The sequence below is a fragment of the Leuciscus leuciscus genome (genome assembly GCF_965113295.1).
Source record: "Leuciscus leuciscus genome assembly, chromosome: 1".
NCBI classification, from domain to species: Eukaryota; Metazoa; Chordata; class Actinopteri; order Cypriniformes; family Leuciscidae; genus Leuciscus; species Leuciscus leuciscus.
The window spans coordinates 71423104-71447875 of NC_138725.1; the positions used below are offsets into that span (position 1 = coordinate 71423104).

General features: G+C 41.2%; 1 protein-coding gene across 1 annotated transcript; it reads left to right on the forward strand.

Annotated features, from left to right (window-relative positions):
- Positions 1-2069: 2069 nt before the first annotated feature.
- On the forward strand, positions 2070-24298 carry LOC309512361 (tripartite motif-containing protein 16-like). Its single transcript, XM_082187910.1, has 6 exons — positions 2070-2684; positions 10220-10315; positions 10411-10644; positions 11881-12040; positions 12478-12525; positions 23133-24298. Exons 1-6 carry the CDS (start codon positions 2112-2114, stop codon positions 23654-23656), a joined length of 1635 nt encoding a protein of 544 aa, XP_082044036.1. The 5' UTR covers positions 2070-2111; the 3' UTR covers positions 23657-24298.
- Positions 24299-24772: the final 474 nt, after the last annotated feature.

Consider the following 24772-nt stretch of genomic DNA (forward strand, 5'->3'; position numbering starts at 1 on the left):
AAAAACTATGTAAAAAAAGTATTTTTAATTGGCTACTCAATCAAGAGTTAACACAACTTCAAGCCAAGTATACTTGTACTTTCAAATATATCTCGATCAAAAGATTGAGTACAAGTATAGGCCAAATACTTTTCTCTCAGTATAAGTCAAGTAGAGGAGAGCGGGGCACAACCTAACGCTTTTTGACTTTCTCAGTTTGTGTAAATCTACTTATGGTTCAGAGTATTTATTTTTCCCCACATTAATTTCCCACATATCTTGTACAATTATGTGTTTTTGTTTTAGTAATACAGTGTATACTTTTTTCTTGACATACCCCGAAAGAATGGAAGTGAAATGTGACAACATGCCCCATAGGTGGGGTACATTGTAACATGAGTGGGGCACATTGTAACATAACATATGACAGCTTAAAATGTTATCTGATCTAATAAAAAAAATGTACAAAACAAACTAAAATATTTTCTTAATAAAATACAATTAAAAAACTTTTTCATATAAAATAATGGCAATTTTTAATAATTAAATATAAACTAATTTTTGAGTTTTGACTACGAACACATGAAAACACAGCTATACAACATAGTTCAAAACAAATAAATAATTAGTCATTTCTGAACATTGACTCTCAGTCTTTATTCACCTTTTTCTCATGTTTTCTATAGAATATAGTATAGAATATAATAGCATATTTCTAATAGGGGCACATTGTAACGCAGTGTTACAACATGCCCCCGCCTGCACAACTGGGATTTAAACCCTGCTAGTGTCTTCTGCTAGTTAGCAAAGCATTAAATAACTATCTCAACTGTTAAATAACATCTTGGAGATTCAAATAATATCAGATTTGTCTTATTTTAAATAAACACAAAAAAAATAGAGATGAAAAATTAACTTAAGTAAGAAATGTACTTTTGCTATGGTTTAATACATGTCTATGGATATCTTCCAAAAAAAAAAAAAAAATTTTGGCGTTTTTTTTTTTTTCTATATAGTGTTGATATGGCAACTAGTAAATACACAAAGTTTCGTCATCCAAGCATGTGCGGAAGTATTTAAAACAAGCGTGTTACAACCAGGTTACAACTAGCCCTGTGTTACGTTGTGCCCCGCGCTCCCCTACACTTAAGTGTAATTAAGTAGGCTGTATTTCTGAGAAGTACATCAAGTATATTTTTGAGAAGTATATAAAATGAGGACTGAAAGTATGCTTTTTTTCTTTTTAGTTGAAAAGAAGTATAGTAATAGAACAATTTAATAAACTTATTTTTCGTAAGGGAATTATTATCGCTGTGTACAAAATCAGGTTCAGTTCCATGCTTATTTTATTTACTCTATAAGCTATAAGCTATTCCACCTGAAAGCTTGTTACTATAAAAACTTGAACATGTTAGTTTATAAGACAGTGTGTAATATTATGTTTTTTTTAAAAGTATTTAATAAAAATGTGGTTGCGATTAGTTATAACAACTTAACATTTGTTGAGATAACTTAAATATCCAACTTAACTGAAGTTAACTAAACTTAATATTTTAAGTCAAGCATGAACACATACTTTTTAAAGTTGAAACAATGTTGGATTTTAAGTTTTGATAAATAATCGCAGCAATTTTTTTTTTTACAGTGTACTCAATCAAAATAGTAAACACAAGTACAAGCCAAGAATACTTAGAATACTTAATTATACTTTTAAGTATATCTCGATCAACAAGTAGAGGCCAAATATACTTAGACTTTTTTGTCAGTATAAGTTAAATACACTTAAGTGGAAGTACACTATAAGTGAAGTATAGCCTATTTCTGAGAAGTACATAAAGTATATTTCTGAGAAGTACATAAAAAAGTAGACTGAAAGTATACTTTCTTATTTTAGTTTAAAAGAAGTATACTAATAGCACACTTGAATACATTTCTTTTTCATAAGGGAGGGCACATAAACACAGCAGTAAAGTGGCTCTCCTTCACCAGGAATGCTTTACAGACACTCCTGTTTTACACACGTCACTCAAACAGAAGCAGGACACTATTTCAACTCATCAGTTCAGAGAAACAGAAACTGAAGTATTGTTGAGCTGTTGTGTGTTTGTGTGTCTCTGTATTCATGCAGTAAAATGGCAGAAGCCAGAATTTCTCAGGATGAGTTCACGTGTCCAGTGTGTCTGGATCTCCTGAAGGATCCAGTGACTATCCACTGTGGACACAGTTACTGTAAGATCTGTATTACAGACTGCTGGGATCAGGAGGATGAGAAGAGAGTCTACAGCTGCCCTCAGTGCAGACAGACCTTCAGTCCAAGACCTGATTTAGCTAAAAACACCATTCTGGCTGAACTGGTGGAGAAACTGAAGAAGACTAAACTTCCTGCTGACTGTTACGCTGGATCTGGAGATGTGCAGTGTGACGTCTGTACTGGAAGAAAATACAAAGCCGTCAAGTCCTGTCTGGTGTGTCAGGAATCTTACTGTCAAACTCATCTTGACCGTCATGAGGAAAATCACTCTCGTAAGCCACACAAAGTGATTGATGCCACTGGACGACTGCAGGACATGATCTGCCGTAAACATGATAAAGAGCTAGAAATGTTCTGTATCACTGATCAACAGTGCATCTGTGTGTGGTGTAAGGAGAGTGAACATAAAAACCACAACACTGTATCAACTGCAGCACAGAGGACAGAGAAACAGGTATGAACTGAGAGAGATTGATCACACAGAAATGAAAGTGTGTTCATTTACTCACTCATTTACTCATGTTGTTCCAAACCGGTTTGACTGAGTTTCTTCTGTAGAATATAAAATATGACATTTTGAAGAATGTCTCATCTATTTTAGTTTATATATTTAAAGTCAATGGAATAAAAAAAAATTATAAAAAAATGTAAGCTCCAAAAAGGAGAAAAAGAATAATGAATTATTAATTAATTTATAGGGAATTCGAAAGAATCACTTATTACAACCGAGCAAATGACTCGTTCGCGGTTCATTTGAACTGGCTGTAACTATCAGCTCTGCAGCGGATATAAAATATCCAAATATAGTTAAATACTATTTGTTAACAAGGTAACTTAGATCAGCAGTTTAAGACATTAAATTCGTAAGCACATAACACAAGTAACACTTCTCTTTTAAAATACAAACAAGACTATATTGATTATTCTAACACATAAAACTAATATCTAACACAAACACACACGCACACATTCATACGAGTTGCAGAAAGAAAGAGAGTAAGGAAAGAATGAGTTTTAAGAGTGAGATGATGAAATCCCAAGTTTCTATATGCACTTATAAGACCTGACCTGAACGAACCATCAATCATTCATTTAACCCTTCTATCTTTTCTTAGGCGGGTTATTAAATATATATAAATGCACCAGTTCAGCTTAAAGGAACACTCCACCGTTTTTTGAAATAGGGCTTGTTCACTTTCTTTCCTACATTTAGATAGGTGGGCAAATGCATTTTTGTCTCAGTGCATGCATTGTTTTAGTTTGACAGGGCTGGCGCTAGCTTAGCACAATGAATGGAATCCTTTGTTGCCAGCTAGCATGTCCTGAGTAAAAGTGATATAAAAAATATAAAAAACCCACCTAATTACTTCTTGTGGCCTGCGTATTCACAACAAGTACAAATAGTGATGCAGATTAACACTAGGCGATTTCCTAGGCAGATATTGACTTATATATTAAGGACTATATTAGGGGGAAGCACAGGCGAAGCACTGCTACTTGGGCGTGATATCTCTGCGCCCAAGTAGCAGTGCTTCACCTGTGCTTCCCCCTAATATAGTCCCAAGTCAATATCTGCATAGGAAATCGTCTAGTGTTAATCTGCATCGCTATTTGTACTTGTTGTGAATACGCAGGCCACAAGAAGTAATTAGGTGGGTTTTTAAATTTTTTTATATCACTTTTACTCAGGACATGCTAGCTGGCAACAAAGGATTCCATTCATTATGCTAAGCTAAGCTAGCGCCGACCCTGTCAAACTAAAACAATGCATGCACTGAGACAAAAATGCATTTGCCCACCTATCTAAATGTCGGAAAGAAGGTGAATAAGCCCTATTTAAAAAAACGGTGGAGTGTTCCTTTAAGAGTCTGGAGGCTACTTGGTATTTGCGTTCCTTTTGGGGATTCCCTTTCGTCGGCGTAAAAGGGGGTTTCCGGCTGGTGTCCTTGTGCCTGATGTCTGGGGCGGCCAGTCACGTGGTGTGCTGGCGGATGAATGAAAGTTTTGTTGAGGCTGGCTTTGCAGAAGAAACGTGGACCGAAATCTTGCCGCAAAACTTAACTTAGAACCAAGATTCACAACGGAAAAGAAAGGAAACTAAGAAAAGAAAGGAAATTGAGATGAGAGAAGGTGATGGCTTGAATGAAGTTGTTGAACCCGTTCTTCTGATCTTGATTTGGGTTCTTTTATCTCTGCGCGTCTACATGGTTACTGGTCTGTCTGGTCTCTTCTCCCTTCGCGCACTTTTTATAACCTTGTTGAGAATTCTTCTAACCAAAACTTTGTTCGGGTCTAAGATTTTAAACTCACATGTTTGTCCAGCCTCCTGGATCAGTCCTGACCAATTAGACACTGTCTTTATTTGTCTCATCGTAAATTATGCGTTATCTGTGATCTCCTTGCTCTCCAGCACTAACAGAGAGAACAGATGCCACAGTTTAGACATCATTAGTAAGAATACGAAACATTTTACACAGATTTCAATCGATCCATCTTTTGAATCAAGAGCATACGATCATACTGATATGAAACACAAAACACTTTCATTAAAACATCTAACAGTTATAACCATTAAATGACTTAAATGGGATCTAAGCATATTAGACACACACATATACTGTATTGTAGAAACAACATAGAATTATGTAGTTGCATGATGTTTGATTGTAAGTCCATCGAAAATTTTTCTGGGATGATTTTATGTATTGTTATAGGTAAAATCTCAGTTTTCTGTGGCTTGAGGAGATTTTACACCCTGGGTCATTCAGAGGTCCTTAAGAAGAGGGGGTCTGTTTTGTATATCTGTCGTGGGGGTCAGCAGGTTCTTCTGTTATCTTGATCGAGCATCAAGCTGTGCCATCTCTGAACCAGTCAATCTTCTCAAAACCATCTAACATTGATAAGTTCTTCCGTTTGCATGGCCGTAAAAAGTTCTTAGGTAGACTGGCTGGAGCCTGATTTTATGGCTCTGGATTGGCGATTTGGGGTCTGGAATGTTGAGTTCTGTGTGGAATTATGTTTGAACAAATCACCTGGAAGATTCATTTGTGTTTGTTTCGTCCTACAGGTAGATAACTGATCCTCCGCATCGAGACCTGGAGTTCCCAGAGGTCTGGTGCGGGTGCCAATGGTGCCCCGTCCCTGAGATGTCTCAGAGGAATGGGTCAGAAAGGGTCTGTTGAGAGGAGCATAAGTTCGGGGGAACGAGGTCCAGTTGGGCCATTTAAGGGGCAACTAAGAAAACCTGCTCCTTCTCTTTCCTGACATAGCACAGTGTTGTGCAAGAAGGCTCACTGGGGAATTTTAACGCATTTTGCATAGGCCCGGAGGTCAGCTGTATGCCAGTGTCTCCGTGTTTCAGGGAGTAAACAACTGGCAAGGGGACGAGTTCAGAGAGGCAACAGATGTAACTGTGTGGCCCTGAAGTGATCCCGGAACAGCTGGACCGCCTGGGGATGGAGTCTCTACTCTCCTCGGCTACAGGCTGTCGTGAGGCCTCCTGGGCGGCACGATTGAGCAGGCCGGAACTTAAAGTGGAAGAAACAGCGACCTCAGAAGCTTCTGACTCCATAGCAGGAGGTGGCGGGCAAGTTGTGACGTGAGGGAAGCATATGAGCAACGGTCACTGTACTGAGCAGTGCAGGCTTGCTGAGTAGCGGCATCAAGCAAGTGCACTGCTAACAACTCGAGGCAATGGATGCCAATGCAGTGGGAGGTTCGCCCAGACCCCCGTTACTGCATGCCCTTTATATGTGGCCCCTCAGCTGGTGTTTAGCAGACACTTGTTCTAGGAGCGTTTGGCCCGGAGAATCAAAAGGTCTGAACATGGCTGAGAGCTTGGCGGCAGGCTCTGCCACGGCCACCTCGGGACTCGGCCATGAAGCCAGTGCTGAAACGGTCTTCATATGGAGGAAGCCAGTTATATGCATCTGCATCTACCATGTGCCCCAGGAGCCTCTGAAAGTTTCAGTGGGACCCTTTCTCACTTTTTTAAAGCACCGACCGGACACGTTCCTGCTGAGGGACATGTAGACCAAGTCCACCTCCAAACTGGAAAAGAGATTCTCAGTCCGTGGACGAGTTTACTCTTCCCCAGTTGACCTGAAGACAAGACTGGCTATGTAGCACTCGAAGGGAGGGATTTATACTGAGACTTCGGGCAACTTTCAGAAGCCGGCCTTCATATCGGCTGGAGGAACGGCTCAATCTTGAACCTTGTCCGCATCCGCCATATCAACCAGGCTGAGTCAATGATGGTGCTCCTGGACCACTAATGTGGACATCACCAGATCAATCGCGCACGCCACGACACTCGTGTCCCGGAGGGCAAGGTCGAATGCAGTGTGGAGCTCACCTATGAGCACATGGTCTGGGCTACCCTAGTGCATGTCCATGAGTGCCCTGGCCTGTTAGACCTGTAGCAGCACAATGGCATGCAAGAGGAGGTGGCTTGCCCACAGGCTTTGTAAACTCTGCCCGTCAGAACGGATGAGAACTCACAGGCCTTAGGGGGAGATGAGGGGCCCCCGTCCAAAAGGCAGCGGCCGCCAGAAACAGGTGCATCTGTGTCACGGCAGACCGCTCCAGAGTCCTGCACGGGTCCATTTTTGGAGACCCGCCCCCGCCCGTACCCGCAAAGTTCAGCACCAGATCCGACCCGTCACCCGTGATAATATCAAAATTAAATCCGCACCCGCCCAGACCCGTTAATATTTGGCCCGTTACCCGACCCGTGCCCGCGATAAACCACACAGGTGACGCGTTCATGTAACATAAGGGTGCGCTGCCAATAACGCACCTAAAAGCTGTCACAAAGAACTTGGAAAAGTAATGATTATTAATAGGCCTATGTCAAATATATCAATGAGATATTTAAATTGTTTATTAATAAGTAAGTGTTTTCTGTGTCAAAGATGACGATGCTGACTCGCGATCTTCGCAGTAGTGAACGCGCCAGAGAGAAATGCACATTTCATACGGATTATAAGCAGAGAACAGTCTGTTTTCTTTCGTTTTGAATTGTTTTGTTTAAAAGTACACATTTCATGCTTTCTATTTCTCAGGTCTGTGAGGCAAGTAGCTTATACGTTGAGTTTCGGTTCATTTAAGTTCATCAGTTCACGCGCGGGCGCCTCCGGCCGTGTCCTGATTATATTGCCTGCCCATGGGCGTAGGTTTAGGGGGGGACGCTAGGTACTAGTCCCAATCAATATTTTGAGATGACAAATTTGTCCCCACCAATATTTAGCAAGCTCCTTTGAACTGCTATTTGGATCTTTGCGCTGCTATTTGGATCGATTCCAACGGCCAAAACAACGACAGTACAAGAAACGCCGTAATTTGATTGGCGGCGGTGTATCTGACAGGCTACACGCGCGGGCCGGGACTAACGTTACTTTTGTGCTTGCACTGGCAGCGAGCGGGTGGTGTGTGTGTGTGTGTGTGTGTGCGCGCGCGCGTCGACGACGCCGACGGTAAGTTACCAGGGCTGTCTCTCTGCCACATACAAAGGCCAGAGTAAAACATTTTAATATTCCGTTTTTTGCCACTTTTTGTACTTTGTAGATAGATCAGCTATGCCACCCAAGAAGAAGAAAGGGGACATACGAAGCTTTTTCATAAAGCAGAGTGTAAGTAGGCAAAATAACTAGCCACACAAATAAACTAGCAGTAGTAGTGACTGACCAGGCTTTCAAATGCAGATTCTACTGTGGAAAATAGTATTGATTGGTGATAGTATGTGTTACCATGTTGTTACAGTTAAACCTAGCAGCAGCAATCTTTCAACTAAGGTTAAGAGTATTGATTAGGCTGTGCAGCACTGATAGACTCATAGAAGTCACGCTATCATGATAGAATGCTACGTTAGCAAGTCACTGAATGTTAATTAGCTGACCTTAACTTAGAATCTTGCAGTCAACATAAACAGTGGATCTGAGACATTTTTCGTTTCTACATTCTATTTATGTAATGTATTTGTGAGTGAGTGTAGCCTAAGAATTTAATATTTAAGAATAGAATATATCAATAGAATTTGATATAGAATAGTAGATACAATTTTAGTATTAATGGAATACTGTAATCATGGATAATAATAATAATAATAGATAATAATAATGGATTTGTTGTGTTGAATGCATACTATGATACGTGTGTATTTTATTAATTTGTTCATTATTTAATTACATATAGAAAACTCATTCCAGGGGGAGGGGGATGTCCCCACCAAAGCTGAGGCCAAACCTACGCCCTTGTGCCTGCCTGCTATATTTACTTATTTATTAAATCCCGGAATTTGGTAGATGAAACATTGATTAAAATTAAGATACAATTAATACAAAACGAAATTCACTTTAAAGAAAGGCTGAACAAACTTAATGAAGTGGTCAAAATCATGTCTGCCCACTCCATTTGTCTCACGATATTCGGGATCATCTTATCTTATTCATGCTTTTCACTTTTCATATAATCAACATGAAATATATAAAACAAATTATATTATTTTATTTAAACATAAATATGAAACTAAATCGTTTTTTAATGACTGGGCTACAACACATAGGCCTATTAGCCTACAGTACAGAGACATTTAATGTCGCAACTTGGTCGGACTAAAAGGGGAGAAAAAAATTAAATTGGGTCGGTCCTAAATTGACAGGGTCGGTCGGGTTACGGCAAACAAGATTATTTTTAAGGATGGCCTGACTAAAACACATATTTTCGTATGTAATGCTGGTAATTTAGACAAATATTGCACATATTTTTCATCCGCTACCCGCCCGCAAGGAGTTCATTATCCGCCCGCGTCCCCGCCCGTGAATTTTAGGAATGTCACAATCCACCCGTTTCAGCCACTTTTATGCGGGTACCCGCGGATACCCGCGGGTACCCGACCCGTTGCAGGACTCTGGACCGCTCCACTGGAGGGATAGCCTCGCAGTCCTTTACCGCTCCTCCGTCAAGGATAGTGAGGGGGGGAAAGCTATTCGGGCAGTTTCTGGCAGAGAAAAGTGCCGTGCACTACCTGGTAAGCTCTCCATGCACTTCGGGAAAGATCTTACAGCCTCGGCGGCCCGTTTCAGCATAGCTGATGTTTCTGTATCTGCCTCGGGCAACGTTACACTCCTAGTGTGAGATAATGTAGTCGAGTCATCATTTCCAGAGGTCAGCTCACCCTCCGATGCTGCAATCGGCATCCTGTCCTCTGGAGGGGCCCAGAATGAAACGGCTGGCCGGTCCATTACAGAGGGACCCGCGTGCTCAAAGGGGGGCTCAACCGGCTGCGATGTGATAGAGGAGTGAGGGGTCCACAGGGATTGGTTACCAGGCGGGGAAGCCTCACTGTGATCCTCTGATCACCCATCCCACCCGGCACTGTAGCGGGGCGTGGTAATGGGGACTCCACCTTCACGCATGAAGGCGAGTCTCGATCTCAACACCACGATAGTCATATTCTCGCAATGAGAACATGATCTATCCACAAAAGCTGCTTCAACGTGCTGTATATATATATTTTTTTTTTTTTTTAAAACACAACACAAATTTGATTACCCAATCAAATCAAATTTGATGACATCAAAAACATCAAACTTCACTGGTGATTGTGTCATGACATCATGATCTTTAGTCATGTGACTGTGACATGCAAGAACCGAAGGTTTGATGTTATTGACGTGTCAGCATATTTTATTTGGCCTCTGTAAACAGCTGATACATTCTTCTAAATATCCTCTGTTGTTTGGTTTGGAACGACTTGAGGAAGAGTAAATGATGACATAATTACATGTTAGGGTGAAGTATTCATATAAAACTATTCACTGATGAAATAATGGCGACATTTCAGGAAACCATGAATCTGTGATTTGAACCAGACAGTAAAAACTTAATGCAAGATCTTTAACCACTTCACCAACTCTGGATTCATGTAACTTTAATGTTTGCATGACAGTAGTTTTATGTGTCATTCCCTGTCATTGGTTTGTCCTCCAGAAACAGCTGAAGGAGACGCAGATGAAAATCTGTCAGAGAATCCAGCAGAGACAGAAAGATCTTCAGCATCTGAGAGAGGCTGTGAAGTCTCATAAGGTGAGTCTGGAGAAGAAGAGAAGTTTGAGACGTCTCAGTTTGGACTCTGTCAGTCGTGCTGAAGCCACTGTGTGATTGTGATGTGTGTGTAACAGCGCTCTGCACAGACAGCAGTGGAGGACAGTGAGAGGATCTTCACTGAGATCATCCGCTCCATTGAGAGAAGCCGCTCTGAGGTCACACAGCGGATCAGAGATCAGGAAAAGACTGCAGTGAGTCGAGCTGAAGGACGACTGGAGCGACTGGAGCAGGAGATCAATGATCTGAGGAGGAGAGACGCTGAGCTGGAGCAGCTTTCACACACACAAGATCACATCCAGTTCCTGCAGGTAACAGAGATCTAGAAGAACAGGATCATAGTGGACTTGAGCAAGATCCTGCTATGACAGAGAAACATTTCATGAGAGCAGAATGAGCCGTTGACTGAGATGTTGTCAGGAATTCAGTCAGATTCAGTCAAGTGTTGTGTTATCATATAATCATCAGTCAGACTCTCATCTGATCATCTTCTGTTTAAAGAGACACACTTACAAAGCCCTGGGAAATTTACCATTAAATATTAACTAATTTTTCCTTCCGGTTTCTTCTGTCTTGATGAAATCAGTGATGGTATCAATATCCAGCCAACTAGATTTTTCATAATCTTTTTAATGAAATGTTTTATTTCTACTAAAATATTTTTGGGTAGAAAATTGGGTCAGGTAATCTTCAAAGTTGATAATATTGATAATATTGATAAAAGGAATAAAAAAAATGTTCAATAGAAATTACATTGAGTACATTTTAGTTTATCATAAATGTGTGTCAGTTCATTCAGCAGTAACTAACCATATTTCAAAGACAATAGAAATAATTCTGAAATTGCATAGATACTTAAATCCTACTCAAGTTGGTTAAAAAGCTCTCTAAATATTAGCTAATTGCATTTAATATAATTTTTTACTACACAATATTAATTTAATTAAAATAATTATTTTAGTTATAATGATAAAAAAAAAAAAATTAAGTGTCTGAAAGCAATACATTCAATCTGCTCTTAAGTATATATTAAATTATATTATTATTAAGTGTCAAACACTAGAGTTTGTAGAATTAAATGAAGTTTTATGTAACAAAGTTCGGGAGAAGCATGTTCAGGTAATCATCCAACCAGCGCAAGAAGAAGCCAGTATAAATAAAGCCTTCCCTCACCTCCTGTCTCATGACAAATTTCTCAGCATCCCGCCACCACCCCATCACCTCACACTCGGCTGGGTCTGCTCATAGATACCTATGATCTATACATTCATAGGGGGGAGTACTCTGAGGTCGGGCCGAATTCCGAGCTCGGAGCCCTCCCCCCGGACAGCAAGCCAAATACACATTATAATATTACATCAGATTTCATTAACATGTGAACTCGTGAAATGATGAATATGAGGAGAATGTGCTGATTGTGTGAAAGTGCTGGATTGAAGCGAGTCACTGAAGAGAAGTCAAGTCAACAAGAGCCGCTCAGATCTGATATAGTGCAGGTTATTGGCTGAAGTGTGGAGATGATGAGTTTTGATTTCTGTTTTCTGTAGAGTTTCCAGTCTCTCTCAGCACCTCCTGAATCTACAGACGAACCCGACGTTTCCTTCAGTTCTCTCTCCTCTTTTGATGGCATGAGAGAATCTGTCCGTCAGCTGAGAGACAAACTGGAGGATTTCTGCAAAGAGGAGATCAAGAAGATCTCAGACGGAGGTAAAGTCCTGCGCCTCGTTTATACAGACGTGTGGAGAAAGATCCCAAATCTGAATGTACAACTGTTTCTGAAATGTTCCTATGATTGTTAAAACGTCTATTTTAACAAAAATGTTATTAAATGCATTCCAGTTTTAAATCAGTTATTAATAAATTAAATTCAAGTCCATCAAATCCTCCTACAGAACGGCCACAAATATCTCTTGATGATTCAGAAATACGGATAAAAGCGTTTATATACACATGACGGAGGATGAAATTTAGGATCAATCCGATGTGTGTGTTTTATAAATGAAGCCCCTGGAGATTATTAATCTGCTCTCAGAAATGAGTCCATCATCTAATATTAAGAACATCATATTAGAAATATATCAGAAATGAATGTATTTTATCTTGTCATTTCTCTTCACACTGTTCATGTCTGTTTATTTCCACAGTCACTTTCACCAACACGAATCCCAAGACCAGGAACGACTTCCTACAATGTGAGTCACTAGAAAACAAGCTGAAAAACTCACTGAATGTGTTCATGTTCTTCCTGTAGAAGGAGAAATAAATCATGATAGAAGAGTTTTATAATTGATCATGTGTCATAACTGACGACAGGAAGCAATTTGCAAGTAACTCGTTTATTGAAGATCACAGTTCAACCATGTAGAAAGTGAAACAGCTGGTGGGTGGCGCAGGGACTTCGATGGTCAACAGTGGTGCAGATGAAGTGACGTGACTCGGGTGCGTTGGTGGTGATGAGTAAATCCAGACATAGAACGATAGGCGGATTAATATGAGAACGAAACACAGGTTTAATCTTTGATACATGAAAGGCGGGATGAATTCTCCTGTACGCTGGAGGAAGATTAAGGCGGACTGTCACCGGACTAATGATCTTGGTGACAGTAAACGGGCCAATGAATTTAGGAGCAAGCTTATTAGAGACGGAGCGGAGAGGAATGTTCTTGGTAGAAAGCCACACTTTTTGACCAACGATGTATTCGGGAGGCTTAGACCGGTGGCGATCGGCTTTAGCCTTGGTACGCGCCCCCACTTGGAGTAGAGTCTCCCGGGCTCTAGTCCATGTGCGGTGACACCTCTGGATGAATGCGTGAGCAGAGGGGACCGCGACTTCGGTTTCCAGACTGGGAAAAATTGGTGGCTGGTATCCTAAACTACACTCGAACGGAGATAGGCCCGTAGATGAAACTGGTAACGTATTGTGGGCGTACTCCACCATTGACAGATGTTGGCTCCATGAGGAAGGATTCTTGGAGACCAAACATCGCAACACTCTTTCCAAATCTTGGTTGGCTCTCTCGGTTTGACCATTGCTCTGGGGATGAAACCCTGAGGACAGACTGACAGTCGCTCCCAATAATCTACAAAACTCTCGCCAAAATTTGGACACAAACTGGGGTCCCCTGTCGGAAACCACGTCTGTCGGGAGGCCATGTAAGCGAAAGACGTGATCTACGACGGTCAACGCTGTCTCCTTGGCTGAGGGTAATTTGGGCAAGGGAATAAAATGAGCCGCCTTCGAGAACCAGTCCACCACGGTCAAAACTACCGTGTTGCCCTGAGAGGGCGGGAGGGCGGTGATAAAATCTAGCGCAATATGGGACCAGGGTCTCGAAGGGACCGGCAGCGGTTGAAGTCAGTTAAGTCAAGTCAAGTCAAGTTTATTTGTATAGCGCTTTTCACAATACAGATTGTATCAAAGCAGCTTCACAGTATTAAATTAAAATAATACAACAAAGTTTGTTTCAAGAGGAATTTATTGATTGATCAAATTAAATTAAATATCCCCAAAATATCCCCAACTGAGCAAGCCAAAGGCAACAGTGGCAAGGAACCGAAAAACTCCATCAAGTGACCTAATGGTGTCCTAAAACTCCATCAGGTGACCTAATGAAAAAAAACAAACAAAAAAAACAAACAAAAAAAAAAAAACCTTGGGAGAACCCAGGCTCAGTCGGGGGCCAGTTCTCCTCTGGCATTTATGAGCTAGAGGCCGGATTGTAGTTTGAACTGTAGGATTATATGAATGCCTGGCTGAAGAGATGCGACTTTAATCTAGTTTTAAACTGGGAGAGCGAGTCTGAGCAACGAACAGTATCAGGAAGACTATTCCAGAGTTTTGGAGCCAAATGTGAAAATGCTCTCCCTCCTTTGGTGGTTCTGGATATCCTAGGTATGACCAAAAGCCTTGAATTTAGTGATCTTAAGGAGCGCGATGGATTATAGGGCGATAGAAGATCCGTTAAATAGACTGGAGCTAAGCCGTTTAGGGCTTTATAAGTCAGTAGCAATACCTTATAATTAATACGGAGCTTTATAGGTAACCAATGCAGTGATGATAAAATCGGTGTTATATGATCATATTTTCTTGATCTCGTAAGAACTCTAGTGGCGGCATTTTGGACTAACTGTAGCTTGTTTATTGAGGATGCAGGACAACCAGCTAATAAAGCATTACAGTAATCCAGTCTCAAGGTCATGAATGCATGAAGTAACTTTTCTGCATCAGAAACTGATAGCATATTACATAGCTTAGCAATGTTTCTAAGGTGGAAAAAGGCTGTTTTTGTAACATATGAAATATGATTTTCAAAAGACAGGTTGCAATCGAGTATAACACCCAGGTCTTTTACTGTAGAGGATAAAGTAACAGGACATCCTATGATGTTAAAGTTGTATTGTGCAAGGTTTTGTGGGCGGTTTTTTGAACCGATAAGTATTACCTCTGTCTTGTCTGGATTTAATAAAAGAAAATTACGCGTCATTCAATCTTTTATATCTTTAACACACTCTGTCAATTTGGAAAATTTAGCGTTTTCATCTGGCTGTGATGAAATATATATTTGAGTGTCATCAGCATAACAATGGAAACTAATTCCATGTTTCCTTATAATATTTCCAAGTGGCATCATATATATTGAAAATAACAGAGGGCCTAATACAGATCCCTGCGGCACTCCATAGTTTACTGGAGTTATGGTCGATTTTTCTCCATTTAAATAGACAAAATGGTAGCGGTCAGATAGGTATGATTTGAACCAGCTTAGTGCTTGTCCTTGAACACCAGTATAATTTTGTAGTCGATCTAAGAGTAATGTGTGATCTATAGTATCGAACGCAGCACTAAGATCAAGTAAAACTAGTATTGAGATACAGCCTTGGTCAGAAGCTAAAAGTAAATCATTTGTGATTTTAACGAGCGCAGTTTCAGTGCTATGATGCGGTCTGAATCCAGACTGAAACTTTTCATAGATATCATTTTGTTGCAAGAAAGAGCCCAGTTGAGCGGACACCACTTTTTCTAATATTTTAGACATAAATGGAAGATTTGAAATGGGTCTATAATTTGCTAGATTATTATGATCTAATTGTGGTTTCTTAATGAGAGGTTTTATAACTGCCAGTTTAAATGTTCTTGGAACATGACCTAAAGATAAAGACGAGTTCATAATATTGAGGAGAGGCTCTTCCACTACAGGTAACACTTCTTTCAGTAGTTTAGTTGGTATAGGATCTAATAAACATGTTGTTGTTTTAGATGAAGTGATAAGTTTATTTAACTCTTTTTGTTCTATAGTTGTAAAGCACTGTAATTGTTCTTGCGGGGTGATAATTGAAGCTGAATTATAAGGCGCAATTGAAGATTGAACGTTTACAATTGTGGTTCTGATTCTTTCTATTTTCTCAGTGAAGAAGTTCATGAAATCATTACTACTGAACTGTAACGGGATATTTTGTTCGGGTGACGTCTGTTTATTTGTTAGTCTAGCCACGGTGTTAAATAAAAACGTTGGATTATTTTGGTTGTTTTCTATTAGTTTGCGGAGGTGCTCAGCCCTGGCCGCTTTTAGGGCCTTTTTATAACGTGACATACTGTCTTTCCACGCAATTCTAAAGACCTCTAAATTAGTTTGTTTCCATTTACGCTCTAAAATACGGGTTTCTCTCTTTAAAACATGCGTAGTATTGTTGTACTATGGTGCTTTATTTTTCTCTCTGACCTTTTTTAATTTAATAGGTGCAACCACATCCAATGTTCTAGAGAGAATGGTGCTCATAGTGCTAGTTAGTTCTTCTAGTTCATCTGTTTGTTTGGGTTCAGGCAGCAGCTGAGACAGATTAGATAAGCAATTTGAGAAATTATCTATGGTGGATGGGAGGATTGTTCTGCCTGGTTGATAACCCGACGTCGCATGACATATTACAGCAGTACGTAATATGCAAGTTACTATGTAGTGATCAGTGACATCATCACTTTGTGGAATGATATCTATATCGGTTGGATCGGTTCCATGTGATATAATTAAATCGAGCGTATGATTAAGACGATGTGTTGGTCCGGTGACGTTTTGCTTGACCCCAAATGAATTTAATAAATCTGTAAACGCAGCTCCTAACGCATCATTTGGATTATCTACGTGTATGTTAAAATCTCCAACAATTAATGCTTTATCGACATTGACTAATAGGTCTGAGAGAAAATCTGCAAACTCTTTTAGGAAATCAGCGTAAGGCCCTGGCGGTCTATATACGGTAGCCAAGGCTAGAGATAATAGGGATGTTTTTCTAACATCTAAGAGCGTAACATTTAGTACAAGTACTTCAAATGAAATAAACTTATAACCCGTTTTCTGAGTAACATTGAGAATATCTCTATAAATGGTTGCAACACCGCCGCCACGACCAATCAGACGGGGCTCATGCTTATAACAGTATCCAGGAGGAGTAGACTCATTAATACCGAAATAATCATTTGGTTTAAGCCAGGTTTCAGTAAGGCAAAGTACATCGAAGCTATTATCTGTGACTATTTCATTTATAATAACTGCCTTAGGTGTGAGTGAACTAATGTTTAGAAGACCTAGCTTTAGAAATAGTTTTTGTTTACTAATAGCAACATTTTCTGTTTTAATAACAATTAGATTTTTCCTAGATCCTGCAGTAGATTTATTATTTGATCTCACTAAACGAGGAATAGACACGGTTTCTATGCAATGTTCTACACTAGTATTTATATCAGTTAAATTGGTGCAGCAGAGACTATGATTTGGACTTTTGGTTACTAGTCAAAGGGTATTTAACATTTTGGAGATGTTATGTGACAGAAGATCCGCTCCGAATCTGCTTGGGTGTAAGCCATCAGCACGGAAAAGCCTAGGACGCTCCCAAAACAGATTCCAATTATTTACAAAGAGCAGTTTCTGCTCATTGCACCATGACATTAACCATTAATTTAGCGCAAATAATCTGCTGAACTTTTCATGCCCTAATCGGTACGTGGGAAGCGGTCCTGACACAATGATCGTTGTTTCAGGCGACGTGCTGCGTACCGTATCGATCAGATTCCTGAAGTCTTTCTTCAGAATCTCCGTCTGGCGCAGCCTGATGTCGTTCACTCCCGCGTGCAGGACCACAGTTCCGACGCGCTCGTCACCGTTCAGGATCTCGGGAACGCGAGCAGCAAAAAAGAAAGTCTTGGTCTAAACCTGACTCGCGTCTTCCGCTGCGGAACCACCCAGGCTTCGTGGTGGCGTGTTGGAGCCGGAGTGAACGAGACCATGGCTGATCGCGACCGATGCTGAGGAACGCACGGAGTAGACGCGGTCGGAGTCAGTGGGTTAGTAACGTTAAACACTGATTTGTGTGCATCGGCGCCTGATGTTTCAAGAGCCAAACACCGGTCTCTCAGCTCGGCCTGTCTCAATAAAAGGTCGTGGATCTGTTTCTCAACAGCTTCCAGCTCAGACTGCAGTGCGTGCAGCTCAAATGTGTCCTCACCTGCACCAAAAGGTAGACTACTTACATCTGATATATTCGCCATTTTAACAGATGGACAGTGAGTTAGCAACGAAGCTACCAGTGATGCTATCAATATTAATACTAATTTATGACTGAAGTCTTGGATATAATCCGTTTTTTTTTTTTTTTTGTGGTAGGGGTGTAGAGTAGACGCACGATAGGCAAAACAATTTTTTTGTTTGTAAGTGAGTGTGGAGAAGACGCGTTCAGCCGTGATCCACGGACGTAACCTTTAAGAGTATGCAGCGTTGGATCACTAATAGGCTTGAGACGCGTCTGCTCAACAGTCCGCGTTGTAACTATGAGGTTTGAGCAGTAGTGCTTCTCAGTGAGGAAAAGTAGAAAATGTTCGTTGTAAGCGAGTTTAAAGAGAAAAATCAAGAATTATAAATCAAATCGATAGAGCTCCAAAAACAACAACGCGTTCAGACGCGACGCATGATAATAACAGGACAAGACATTACTCACCGTGTTTGTTGAGTGTTTCTTACTCACCTGAGCTTTTATGAACTCAAAGGCGCGAGCGCGTGAGAGAAAAATAAATAAAAATAGCTGAGCGCACGGGTGGCACGTTAACAGGCTAGCGAATTACTAGCGTGTTGTGCTAGTAGTAACGGAAGCTAGCGATGTCAGGTTAATCTGAGATGTTGGGTAAGCTGTATTTAGTAGTAGTATAAACAACTAGAAATTGTAGTAAATGATGGTTCAAAACAAGGAAATACGAGGCTAAGACGGAGCTTACAGCACCGAAGCAAACACACTCACAGCAGGCAGCGAGGCAGGCAGGAGCAATCGATCTAGGTGATTGTAAGAGGGATTTGTCACTAGGTGGTTGGTAGTTGTAACCCATCAGGTGGTCGATTGGAAGTCTTACCAGTGGCACAAACCGAGCAAGCCAAAACAAAACTGTGAATGTCGCGAGCCATAAGTGGCCACCAAAATCGTTGCTTGACTAAAAACTTAGTGCGATTAACTCCTGGATGACAAGCCACATTGGAACAATGCCCCCACTGAATGACGTCGGACCGTAATCCCTCCGGCACAAATAACCGACTCAGTGGGCAACCGGGCGGAGGCGTTACCCCTTCTAAGGCCTTCTTGACCTTCGATTCGACCTCCCATGTGAGTGTGGAGACAAATAGGGTCTCAGGTAAAATGCACTCGGGAGTAGACGGGCGTTCGGAACGGACAAAAATGTGCGATAAAGAGTCGGGTTTGATGTTCTTGGAACCCGGGCGGTACGAGAGAGTAAAATCAAAACGACCGAAAAAAAAGTGCCCACCGAGCCTGCCTGGAGTTCAATCTTTTGGCGGTTCTAATGTATTCCAGGTTCTTGTGATCAGTCCAGACGATAAAAGGTACCCCCGAACCTTCTAACCAGTGGCGCCATTCTTCCAATGCTAACTTGACTGCCAACAACTCTCTGTTGATATTGGTATATCATAATGACATTCGGCAGGAGATAAACGATGGGACAAAAACGCGCAAGGATGCATCTTGTCGTCTGAGGGGGAACGTTGAGATAACACTGCACCTACCCCCTCCTCTGACGCGTCGACCTCCACCACGAACTGACGTGACAGATCAGGGGCAATTAAGATGGGGGCTGAAACAAAGCAACCTTTCAGTTTGACAAACACAGCCTCGGCTGTGTCTGACTACCTGAACGTAGTTCTGGGGGAGGTCAAGGCGGTCAGCTAGTTGGCTGAAATTGCGAATAAAACGCCGGTAGAAGTTGGCAAACCCCAGAAACCTCTGCAGGGCCTTACGGGAATCTGGACTTGGCCAATCTACCACAGCCTTAATCTTCTCAGGATCCATACGCATTCCCTCAGTCGAAACGATGTACCCTAAAAAAGGAACAGACTGTGCATGAAAAGCGCATTTCTCCGCCTTGACAAAAAGCCCATTCTCTAGCAACCTCTGAAGCACTCGTCGAACGTGCTGCACGTGTTCCTAGAGAGAAGATGAAAAAAGCAATATGTCGTCCAGGTAAACATATGAATTGATCGACCATATCTCGCAGCACGTCGTTGACGAGTGCCTGGAAGACTGCTGGGGAGTTGGACAACCCGAAAGGCATGACCAAATATTCAAAGTGCCCCCTAGGGGTGTTAAAAGCGGTCTTTCATTCATCCCCCTCCCTAATGCGAACCAAATAAGCATTACGTAAATACAATTTCGTGAAGATCGACGCTCCCTGCAACCTCTCGAAGGCTGAAGACATCAACGGCAAAGGATAAGTATTCTTTACCGTGATGCTGTTCAACCCCCGGTAATCAATACAAGGTCGCAGAGTTCCGTCCTTCTTCCCCACAAAAAAGAACCCCGCCCCCGCTGGAGAAGAGGAAGGGCGGATGAACCCCGTTGCTAGAGAATCAGAAATATATTCCTCCATAGCCTCCCTTTCTGGAGCAGAAAGCGAATACAACTTGCCTTTAGGCGGAGACTTACCTGACAGTAAATCTATGGCACAGACATAGGGACGATGCGGAGGAAGAGAAGCAGCTCGAGACTTACTGAACACTTCCTTCAGGTCGAGGTACTCCCCGGGCACGTTAGACAAATCCACTGCTTCCTCCTGAAACACAGAAACAGGAACAGACGGACAGGCAGACACAAGACAAGACTCATGACATTTAGTACTTCAGGTTAAAACAGATTTCAGTTGCCAGTCCACTCTGGGGTTGTGACGGATGAGCCAGGGATGTCCGAGAACAATGGGTGCAAGCGGTGAGTCCAATATATAAAAAGAAATAGTCTCGGAGTTGTTGCCCGACGTGATGATAGTGATATCTTCAGTGATGAGCAAAATGGTGGGAAGTTCTTGACCATTGAGGGCGTGTACAGCAATCTTGTGTGTGAGGGGCTTGAGAGGGATCTGAAACTTATGCGCAAATGTGTGGTCCATGAAATTACCTTCTGCCCCGGAATCCAGAAGTGCCTGACAGTCGTGAGTGTTGGTTGACCATCTCAGTCTTACCGGAAGGAGAGTAGATGTTGATGAGGTCTTCTCGGCGGAGATCCCACCCGATAGTAGCCTCATACTTACTATCGGGCTTGACCTTTTAACGGACAGCTGAATGCAAAATGGCCTGCTTCACCGCAGTATAAGCAGAGGCCCTGGGATCTCCGCCTTTCCTTCTCCTCCCGGGAAAGCTGAGCTCGCCCTACCTGCATGGGTTCGTGATTGTAGACAGGGCTGACCGCGTCCCCGCCGCTGGACCGTGTGCCCTCAGGGACTTCGATGGTCAACAGTGGTGCAGATGAAGTGACGTGACTCGGGTGCATTGGTGGTGATGAGTAAATCCAGACATAGAACGATATCCACGGGAAACACCGAACAGGAACAAGGATGCGTAACTGGAGACGAAATCACAGGACCGGGAACACACACACACAGCACGGGAGACTTCAACAACGGTCTGACAAAGGAGATGAGAATTGCGGGAGTATTTAAGGATGATGAGATTAACTGCAGCTGGCGCCGTGAGTGATAACAGCTGATCGCTGATGAACAATGATGGCCGGTCACACCCATTCACACACCCACACACGTGTAACAACATAAACACGAGACAAGCAGGAAAAAATGCATTCGTGAACCGTGACATCATGTAAATTATGATTTGCACAGGATATTTGGTCAGCTGTACTGAGACACTGATGATACATTGAACATTGATTCATGAAGAGTTCAGATACATTAAAAGATCAGACAGATTCATAATCAGGGGTGCACATAAGTGGTGCGCAGGTGCGCATGCGCTACCCAATTAAACAATGCGTACCAGATGAATTGCCGCAACCCTCATTTGCGTACCTAAGATTTGGGGATAGACATTTGCACAAAAAGAATAAATAACTTACCGTAGCCTATTTTATAAGTCGCTCCGGAGACGCATATCAGTCAAAAAATGCGCCACGAGGAAGAAAAAACATATAGCCTAAGTCGCACTGGACTAAGTTGCATTTTTTTAGCAATTTATTTCACAAAAAAAAAAAGAAAAGAAAAAAAAAGTTACAGACAGTTCTCCGTTACGGACGTGAGCGCTCTAAAGCGGCAATAAAATAATGTTTTAAAACTTTCACAGAGACCTCAAACTGAAAGCACAAAGGCAAAGCCTGTCTTTAAATTTAATTTCGTTTTTTATTAATTGTATCTTAATTTTAATCGATGTTTCATCAACCATTTGTCTGGATTTAATAAGAAGTAGCTAAATATAGGCTATTAGAAAATAGATAATTAGGACACGGAGGCGCTGGCGAACCTGGAGCTCGTCTCATAAATGAACCGAAACTCAGCGTGGGCCTATAAGGTAGCCTATTGCCTCACAGACCTGAGACATATAGATAGCTTGAAATGTCTACTTTTAAGCAGAACAATTCAAAACGAAAGAAAACAGACTGCGCTGCTTATGTAATTCGTATGAAATGTGCATTTCTCTCTGGCGCTGCGAAGATCGCGAGTCGTCAACTTCATCTGTCTAGCCGACACTGACATAAAAAAATAACTGTTTTATTAGTAAATAATTAAAATGTCTCCTGCTATATGTAACATATTTGCCTGTTCCTTACAAAATACTGACAGTGGGGTATTTGACTGGGTTTTTTTTTTTTTTTTTTTTTTTTGCAGCTGCGGACAAATCTTTTCGACACACACACACAATATTACATAACACTCTGCGCTTATGTTTTAAAAAGATAATTTAACATATAAATAACCATTTTTAAATAGCCCACTTAAAGTGTTTATTACAAATAAATGACTAAATGCTAAAAATGAATACATTTTAATGAACAAACATATGCGTTGCATTTACAATTCTGTGAAAACAGCACCCCCACTTCCCGCGGCCCTGGATAGGTGCGCAATCTGTGGTGTTGGATAGGCTTGCTTTAAAATAGTAACTCTAGTAAGCGCTTTAAAGTTGTCATTTCTTTGGTTTTCAGAGTTAGAAAAGCAGATATTTGCACATTTAATTTCCAGAGCTTGAAACAGTTATGTTATTTTGAAAGTTACAAGGTTTTAAAGATCAGACATTATGTTGCACTTCTCTTAATTTTCAGTTGAAATTAAAGTTCATGTGAATCATGTCACATGACATTATCCATGCATCCCTCTAATCTGTTCCTCCTGTGAGGTGGGTTAAGGAAAAAATGCATTTGAAAATGTGAGGACCAAGCAACAACCCCAGGTTCTCCCCTGAGAACAAGACCAAAAATGTTATGTGCACCCCTGTTCATAATTCCTGTTTCTGATGTGTTTTCTCTCCATCAGATTCCCATCAGCTCACTCTGGATCTGAACACAGTGAATGAACTCCTCAGTCTGTCTGAGAGGAACAGAGTGATTACTAACACTGACACAGAGCAGCCGTATCCTGATCATCCAGACAGATTTGATCATTATCCTCAGGTGTTGTGTAGAGAGAGTGTGTGTGGACGCTGTTACTGGGAGATTGAGTGGACTGGGATTTGTGATGTGTATATATCAGTGGCATATAAGAGCATCAGCAGGAAGGGATTGGGTGATGAGTGTTTGTTTGGAGGTAATGATCAGTCCTGGAGTTTGTACTGCTCTTCCTCCAGTTACACATTCTGGCACAATAACATACGCACTGTTCTCCCTGTAAAGTCCATCAGCAGAAGAATAGGAGTGAATGTGGATCACAATGCAGGAACTCTGTCCTTCTACAGCGTCTCTGACACAATGAGCCTCATCCACACAGTCCAGACCACATTCACTCAGACGATCTATCCTGGGTTTAGGGTTGATTCTGGATCATCAGTGAAACTGTGTTGATGTTTCAGAACAGATTGTAGAGATTTTACCCATAATACTTTGAGCTGCACGATAAATCATAACAGTGAGATACAGAGACTCTTATTTCCTCTTCATTACATTAATACTGATGAACTTCACTGAAATAAAACAGAATCAATGTGTGTATCAAATCCTTTATAGAGACAGTACAAATGGTGTGTGTGTGTGTGTGAGTGTGTGTTTATCAAGCTATAATTGTATTGATGGAAATCATATTCATTTAGTTTTTATTGAAGTGACACATAATCATTTTAATATTACTATTAAAAGTACCTTTCATTTGAAATTATTAAAAACAAACAAAATGAACGGATTGAGGAATAATGAATAATGAAATAACAGAAATGGTTGTGAACAATGTAGTGAAGATGTGGAAAATGAGAAAATAGTGCTGGAAAACAATCACAGTTCAAAATGTGAGGAAAATTGTAATGCAGAAGATGAGGGATGAAGAAGCACTTTCTGAGATTTCAGATATTGGGTCACAAGGGATGGAAATCATGAACTCTTTACAAGAAATAAATGACTTTCACAGCGTTTGATAAAGTTGTTGATGTAAAATAGTTCTTTCCAGATATGGAGAAATGTATCAGTGTTGTTGCAAAAAATAAAAAATAAACACTGAGCTCTAAATATAACGAAAATATTTACTCTGTGCTTTTTCTTTTTTGTCTGTCTTCTTCTTGCTTCTCTATATGAGTGTGTGGAGAGTCTAATCATCATGAGAACATGGTTAAACCTGTGTTAAAATCAGGGCATTTTTGTGTAGATGTAGTGTGGGCATAGCCTGGCAAGCCAGACCCACATCAAGATGTTTGGTCTGGCAACTCACCATAGACACGACTCAATCTGAGGGGCGGGATAAACGGCTGTCTTTCAAATTCCCTCTGCACGCAATAGGACAGCGCTTCAACCAACCAGAGCGTTTTCCCAACAGCGGAGCTAACGTTAGTTGAAAGATTCAACTTTTGAATCTGGCCGGCAAATCTACGAACACATCTTCCTTTTTTAAGAATGACTTAAGTGCCGTTCTTTGCTCTTTTCTCAAAGAAAAGCTTAACTCCAAGTCTTCCAGAGTCGCGGCCAAAGCCAATT

Bases quoted from the DNA above. Each gene is read 5' to 3' on its own strand.
- LOC309512361 (XM_082187910.1), top strand. From the start codon at position 2,112: ATGGCAGAAGCCAGAATTTCTCAGGATGAGTTCACGTGTCCAGTGTGT. The intron at 10,316-10,410 runs GTGAGTCTGGAG...TGTGTGTAACAG, and splicing joins AGGCTGTGAAGTCTCATAAG to CGCTCTGCACAGACAGCAGT. The intron at 12,526-23,132 runs GTGAGTCACTAG...TCTCTCCATCAG, and splicing joins CAGGAACGACTTCCTACAAT to ATTCCCATCAGCTCACTCTG.